General features: G+C 38.4%; 1 protein-coding gene across 1 annotated transcript in view; it reads left to right on the forward strand.

Moving 5' to 3' along the window:
• The window catches only part of pcgf3 (polycomb group ring finger 3), a 35,062-nt gene extending 27,702 nt beyond the window's left edge, over window positions 1–7,360 (forward strand). The window contains exons 8-10 of the mRNA XM_079630417.1: window positions 3,967–4,104; window positions 6,443–6,523; window positions 7,007–7,360. Coding sequence (XP_079486543.1) covers window positions 3,967–4,104; window positions 6,443–6,523; window positions 7,007–7,054 — 267 coding nt within the window. The 3' untranslated portion in view covers window positions 7,055–7,360. The remainder of the gene's footprint in view (window positions 1–3,966; window positions 4,105–6,442; window positions 6,524–7,006) is intronic.
• Window positions 7,361–8,048: the final 688 nt, after the last annotated feature.

Raw genomic sequence — 8,048 nt, forward strand, 5'->3', positions numbered from 1 at the left:
CCATAATGCAATGTGCTCAACGTGACCAGTTACCATTTTTAGAGTGATGAATGAACCAATTATATCAACTTTTAACATCCTTTTTATGATTTGGGACATTGAATATGTTATATTCATTTTTTTATTAACTTGTTGAACTAAACATGCAGATAATGAGGTTATGTGCAGCATAATGCTATTTAAACTATTTTCTACTAACTATAAGTCATTTTGCATTTACATCTCAACTAACTCTCATTAATTTGCAACTACATGCCAACTCTCATTAGTAGACTGTTATGGTTAGTTGACATGTACTTTAAAAGTTACTTCCAGTCAGTAGAATGTCTTTTGTGGGAGCAGCGAAATAGTGTTAGCAGATATTAAGCAGACAGTCTACTAATACTCTAATGACTGGTAGTTGACACGTAGTTGCAAAGTTACGTATAGTTGGTTGAATGTCTAAAGTGGACTATCGAAATTAATGTTAATATGCCAAATGCTCAGCCCCTTCCTGTCTGAAATATCCAGTCTATGTTCTGATACTTATGCAGAGCCGTCTCAGTGTTTTAGAGGGTTGGTAGTTTCATAAAGTTTCATGATATAATAGAGTTTGTATTCCTGCTCTCCTCTGTGCTTCATAATAATGTAATAACATAAGGTTGTGCGGCTGATGTCTACACACTGCTACTGCATTTTTGGAATACAGATTATTTTCTTTATATAGGATCTGATACCAAGTGGAGTGTAGGGCGGTCTGATGTTTGTGCTGCTTATACCGTCTTAGATATATTTGAGTGCATATTTAAATGTAAACCATTTTTTGCAATGATTGCATTTTCCAGCAAAAATCTAAAAATGCAATAACTCATAGTGCGATATACGATTCCCTAGCGGAGTGTGTGAGATTTATAGAGAAGAAAGCACAAAGAAAAACAAGGTATGCTAGGGTGTAAATGGCATATATGTGGCTGTGTTCTTGTTTGTGGGAGGAAGAGATCGATGAAGATTTCAGAGTCCTGCTGTGGTCATCAGTCAGTTGTCTTGCAAAAGTGCGAGGAGAGATTGTCTGCACATGCGGTCTGCTGTAGTAAAGCTGAGACAGGCACTTTGCCCTCATATATAATGTAAAATGGAAATAAAAATTTCAGCAGTACTCGTTCAGTTACGCTCGGATGGCTACGAAACACTTCTGTTGGTCAGACCCGTCCGGGGTGACCTTGCAAAGGAGAGGTGAAGCCAAAAAGAACCAGCCAATACATAAACTGTGAAATGCAAAGGAATTAAAGAGATTTATTAATAATGGGATTTGTTTAGATTTATTTAGTAGCATTTGTGCAGAACATTTCACTCTACTGCTAATAAATAGACATTTTTTTCACACTTTTAAAATAAAAGATTAAAATTGTCCATTTTTATTGTTATTTCTCTCCTCTTAATTATAAGCATATTTATCTTGCTTCATACACCATTTTGGTTTGCAGTTTTTTATAGGATTGCTTTTAATGATGGCAAGTCCGACTTATCCTTCCAAAAAATGTGTTTTCAGTGGTTCATTTTTGATCCTCACATAACTGTGATCACATTATGCGTGCTGTTAATTTGGATCAGAGAGTCAGACTTGCTGAAAGAGTCGGTTTAGTGAGTCTATTGTTTACTTGAGACCACAAAGACCAATTCAGTCCAGTTTGTGAAAGAATCATCTAGACCAAACAATTCATTCAATTCATTATTCTTGCAGAACATTTTACTCCACTGCTAACAGACAGACTTCAAAATTCAACCTGCATCTGGTTAAGGGTTTACAATTGTATTGTCTTATTTAATTGTATTTAATTTATTAGAAGCATAATTATCTGGCAGGATTGTCTTTAATGATGGAAAAAATGAAAAAAGAAAGTTGACTCATTTCTGCGAATTGGGTCTTTTGAGCAGTTTGTTAAGAACTGGTTCAGAAAAACGTATCTTCAGTACTTATTTTTGGTCCTCACTTTCATTGTGAGTCTGTCTTGTCTTACAGAGTCTGTTTAGTGAGTCTCTGAAGAACAACTATGACCTATTCGGTGCATTCTTAAGAAAGATTCATATACATATTGGAGATCACTAATTGCTAGTGAAATAGATTGCTAAGAGCCAGTTTAGTTTGAAGGGCTAAAGAGAGAGAGAGAGAGAGAGAGAGAGAGAGAGAGAGAGAGAAGTAGAAAATGCTCATGTGAAATTAAATTGGCTGATTTTGGTGCAAGAAATCACCTTGATTAGCATTATAAGTAGACTTCTGGGTGAAAAAAAATAAAATGTGTAGAATACAGCCTTTTTAAAATTACCTCAGAATGTGGGGTTATAATAACACAGTGAGTGTGTGATGGATACAAGCCAGCGGACATTCCCCACACGAACCAGAAGCTATAACCTGGTAGAATTAGGTTTTAAATCACAATAATCAACATCTCTTGGCATCTCAAGGAAATGAAAGCTATTTGGTGGCGGCTGCTGCAAATAAAAGGCCCCTCTTATGGTTGTTCTGGGATCTGGTGGTTTAATTGGTTGAGTGAGTTCTCCATTAGTCATTTGTGTGACTGTTTGCGGTGAGAATAACAGCCCCGGCCGTGCCGTAATGACCCAGTAATCACACACACACATATGCAGCTAATAGGGAAGTTCCTAGCTTGTGTTTAATAGTACACCCGTGTTTGGATTACATCTCGCACACCGCCTGCCTATAACCAAGCACATCTGCGATTTACTGCCCGCTGTTCTTTTAAAGAATGTGGCCCTTCTCTCTCGGCACCATTTGCCCTTGAAATGGACTGGCGTTTAGCCGCCAGGCTCAGCTGCCCCTCCTCATCCTTCTCCATTACTGTCTGTTCTGGGTGAGGCCTGGTCCGAACGGGCCACTGTGCCACTCTGCGCTGCTCAGTCACTTATCGGCAGAAAGACAGAGGGACGGGAAGAGAGAGAGAGAGAGAGAGGCATGAAATCCTTAATGCGTCTTGACTCTCTGAAGCCCTCACTCTGCCCGAGGCGACCGCAGTCCACTGGCGACTCAACCCTCGGCTCAGTTTTGAAAGATGGTGGAGGGCTTGCTGGCATCTGCTTTTTGTTGTTGTTGAAATCATCAGTATTTGTGTGTGTTGCTATGCGTTTTTGTTTATTATTGCAACCTTAATGAATACAAGTATTGATTAATAGTATAATTTACCTAAACTTTAATATTCCTCACATTAAGCCACTGAGCAAAAACTTCACGTTGTTGTGACAGGTGCTGTTTACCAAGAGGCTGACAATGACTCATCTTGCAATATTGTGTTGTGAGTGACACGCTGTTGTCACAAATATGCTAGGAAAAGTCATAGGGAGATATATATATGTATGTTTTTGGATAAAAATAATTCAAAAGCTGTGTTCCAGATATGCAGGGTGTATTCTCAAGAGGTTTAAAATTAGCTCATTTGGAATGCACTGCAATGTTATCAAACACTTAAATTAGAGGTTTTGAATATGATTGTCATATGCTTGCAATACCAATCTTTTCACTTGTATTGGAAATTAATTACAGCAATTTTCAGTGTGAAGCAACTGGAGGGAAGTTAAAACCTATCAAATGACAACAAATCATGTTCAATGAGAGTTTTAGGTGACATGAGCAACAGCGATCATTGGCGTTGCAATAATGTTGAGCGTACTTTAGTTTATGCAAATAGGCACAACATAGGTGTAACAAAGCAACGACAAGATTTTGAGAGCCACGTGTGGAGATTGAAAGATCATTCCACCAGTTTAGTACCTGAAATCATGTTTTCACATGCAAATATTTTGTCAGGCTCTGCATGGTGTAGGACATGTAGCCTAGACTGAATGGATTCAAACATTGCAAAATGTGTTCAGCTACTTGTCTTTGCTATTTGTTTAGTTTACTCTAACACAATGCAGTTATCTTAATCTTCCATCTGATTATCAGTGCTAAGTCTAAATGTCTTGTCTGTTCAGGTGAGTATATGTCTGGAGTGTAACAGCAGTAAGCTCAGAGGACTCAAGCGGAAGTGGATTCGTTGTTCGGCTCAGGCGACCGTTCTCCATCTCAAGAAGTTCATCGCAAAGAAGCTCAACCTGACATCCTTCAATGAGGTATGTGATCCTCCTATAGGCTCGAAGCGGAACCCATTATCTGCCTTTTCCCTTGGCCGGAGTTAACTGGTTAGAGACCTTTTGCCGCCAATCCGGCCGGCATCGCCGTTTCCTCCGTGACAATGGCTCATGCGTGAGTCACCACGCGGATTTCAAAGCTCCTCCGCGCTGTCACGATTCCCACAAAGCTTTCAACGTGCCTCATATTTTCAGAGACAAATAATAGCCTGTAATATCATTTGCTCTCTGTCATGTATCTCGCAGCCTGCCAACATCTCATAGTGCAATTTAACACAAAACTTGACTAATTATTGGTACTTAATCATCGTTTTTTCTCTCTCCCTCTTTTGTGTTAGAAATGTGTGGGCTTTTCCACCACACATATCCGTCAAAAACTTTCTCCCGCAATAATACTGCCAAACGCCTGTTGTTCTCCGCGAGTATCGAGGGTTATATCTGCCAGTGGCACAATACTGCTCTGAGCCAGATAAAAAAACATGACTCCGAAATGGCAGCAGTTTGTGTACAGCTCTACTTTGAAGAGGAAAAGCAAAAGCTTTGAAGAACTAAATTCTAACAAGCATCAAAAGTTTCATTGTTTCACGCCATCCCTCTGAAAATCTTTGGTTCGGATCCCAGGTACTCTCGATAACTTTAAACTCAGGGCAGTGCAAAGAGCCCACGGCCTCCAGCAGGTGTTGCTGTGGTCGTGCTGCTCTCGTTCGACTCACGGCGAGCCAAAACACACAGACACCGGCACTGATGTTTCACTGCATGCTATTCCAGCGAGAGCGGCGTCTCTTATACTGCGATACACATAATCCTCTGAGCGGTTATGGCTGCTCTTAAAGGTTTTGTGTCCTTTTGTTTTGGCTTGAATAACAGGTGGAACGAATGTTTTGACCGTACAAAGCACTCATTCTTGTGTAAAGCACCATAAAATCCCACCTGTCCCAAGAGACGTTCGCACACAATTGATTATGTGGTTCTCTGGGATAGTTTATTCTGTTTGGTCGATTGCAACATTCTGTGGTCAAATGTTTGTGTAACGGCTGATAAACTGTATATTTGAGCATTGCAACAGGCAAATGATGTCCTATGTTGCTGTTCCAGCTTATTTATTTCATATTACCCACGACACTCGTGCCATGAAACATTTGAGTCTGACAGTAATTGCCAAAAGGTGGTCAATTTAATTTTATTGCTGAAATAGTGGTGCCGGGCATAATCTTAAAGACGAAACTTAGCGTTTTACATGCTAAAAAGTTGCCAAAAATATTAAAGCTTAAAAATAATCAAGGTAAATGCTAGGAATGGGTCTGGATGGCCATTAGGGTTGTGGGTATCGTTTGAATTTTAGCGATTCTGGTTCTGCTTATCGATTCAGATTCTTATCGATTCCTAGTTTGGATTGAAAAAAAAATTAAGTCAATTATTTCAAACATATTTATTCTATCTTTTTGCAAAACATTCTGTTGCAGCTGAATACCATGGACAAAAATCAGCAGCCTGAGAACAACTAACTAATAAACTAGACTAACTCATATACATTTCAAATGTAATTAAAGACATACAGTATATACTGTCAATAGTCAAGTATACAGTCAACAATTCAATACACAATACAGAACAAATAAGCAAGTTAGGAATAGCACAAAAAAATACTGAACAAAGCTTAGAAATTTAAATCAAGTGTAAAATAACACTGCATAATAAATAAAATATAGATTAATCTTTAAGTTATAAAAGTTATTCAGTCAAGATTAGTGAGTGATTTTTCTTTTTCTTTTGTTCTTTGATTCACATTGACACAGATTGCAGCAGATTTATTGGGCTGCTGTCACTTTAAGACCGAATGCACGGATATCATCCAATATATAGTTAACTGTTCACGTTCCTTTAAGACAAAACCAACTGTGTTTACGAGGATATTTTGGCATAGTTTTGTGTGTATTTTTCGGTCAAGTGCAAGAAGACGCGAAAGAGAACTCTATTCAGTATTCGCGCACTAAATGACAGGCGGCTTTTTTGTGTGCGTGCTCTGGATGTGCCAAGCACGTTCTATTTTGTGATTGAATGCTTTAAAATCACATTAAAATCTTAATTTTATAACAAGTATCTGATTCCAGAATTAGAATCGATTTTCTATTCTCAACCCTAATGGCCAACTAGTCATCCGGCAGCAGATTATTTGACCATCCTGATCCATTTGTAGAATTCTGAAATATTGATCAGCTGACCTATGTAATGGTCCTGTAATATGTAGTTTTGTTTAGACTTTTCCACATACTGTAACATTTCTTTACTTTGTTTGCTACATTTGTGTGCTTATTTTTAGCTGGACATCTTATGCAATGAAGAAATCTTGGGCAAGGATCATACTTTGAAATTTGTTGTGGTAACAAGATGGAGATTTAAGGTAATCAATGATACATTTGTGTGCATGCATGTTTTAGATTAGCCGGCTTTAGTCTTCCCGTTGGCCGTTGTGATCTGCATGTCACGTGCATGCATGGATAATTTGCATGAATTCATAATCATATACAGTATGTGAAGATTAAATCAGAAATTGTTTTTGTGTTGTCATGCCCAGTATTTTATATTTATACATTTATAATTAGTACACTAAAGTATTTTTTATAGTATTATTACAATCATTAAACTGTATGTATCTGTTTTTTATATTTATCCATCGTAAACAATGTTCAATAGCAAGTCAGAAATTGACATTTTGATACACAGAGCAAGTAAAAAAAAGTGAAAGATTGCATATCTAATCCTCCTCCTCTGAAATGCCATTGCAAAACCGATAGAAGCACTTGACTTTCTGTGCCTTTGTATCCGTTCTAGTGGCTCTATGACTTTCAGTCACACGAATGCATGTGTTTTGTGTGCGTTCCAGAAATCCCCCCTCCTCCTTCATTACAGACCCAAAATGGATCTGCTGTAGTTGGACAAAAACGCTTGGTTGTTTTGGCCCAGTGGCTGAGGACTGTGCTACGTGCTATATATGCAGAGACCATCAACGCCCACACCAAACAAACGCCCGTCAACACAGACACACGAGCCAGCAAACAACAAAACCAGCACAGCCACTGCGACACTGGCGACTTACGGGAACAACCGCTTTTCTCTGTCTGTTTGTCCGCTATATGTCCTATATATGTGAAAAATTTGAGAGAAAGCATATATTTATACTTTTGTATAGATGAGAGAAGTGGAACCAAGACCCTATTGGTGCGCTGTTTACACTATTAAAACAAAACAAAAAAGACAAAAAAAAAAGGTCATAAGAAAAGGTTTAACATTTTTTGTACCATTGGACTTTGTTCCCACCTCAATTATGGGCAAAAAAGATGGTGCTCGGCATCTGCCGTCCTCCTTGGAAGTGTCAACTTTTACACTGCTAACCAGAAGAGAGGAGGCGCTTCAAACTGACCGCTCTCTCTCAGGTCTTACCCAACACTTCTCGGGAGCGCAGAGCCTTTCTATACTTATATAAAGCAGTTTATATGAGTGTATTATCTCAGAGCGGTTTCTTTCTTTACTTTCCGGCGCCGCTACGAGTGGAATTGTGAATAAGCAAATTTATGTGTAGTATTTATGTTCTATTTACCAATATTGTATATAAAAGTTGTTGATGGAGAGAAGGGATGAAAGTATGTGTGAAAGACTAAAGGCTAGAAAAATAAGAGACTGTTTAGAGTGGTTTTCCAAAAGTGCTATATTTTGGCCTACGTTTATGTGGCTACATGGAAACGACGTTAATGTCCAGCTAAATTCAAGCCAGATTCCGAATTGGGCGAATCTCTCAAAAATATTCTCACCCCAAAATTAAATGGGGGGAAAAAGAAAATTAAGCTTGGTTTTGGGACCATTAAGATTTAGTTTTTGTGTTTTGACTTTATTTTCATGATAGTTACGCAAATTCAGTCATTACTGTA

The sequence above is a fragment of the Phoxinus phoxinus genome, assembly GCF_949152265.1.
Source record: "Phoxinus phoxinus genome assembly, chromosome: 12".
NCBI lineage: Eukaryota > Metazoa > Chordata > Actinopteri > Cypriniformes > Leuciscidae > Phoxinus > Phoxinus phoxinus.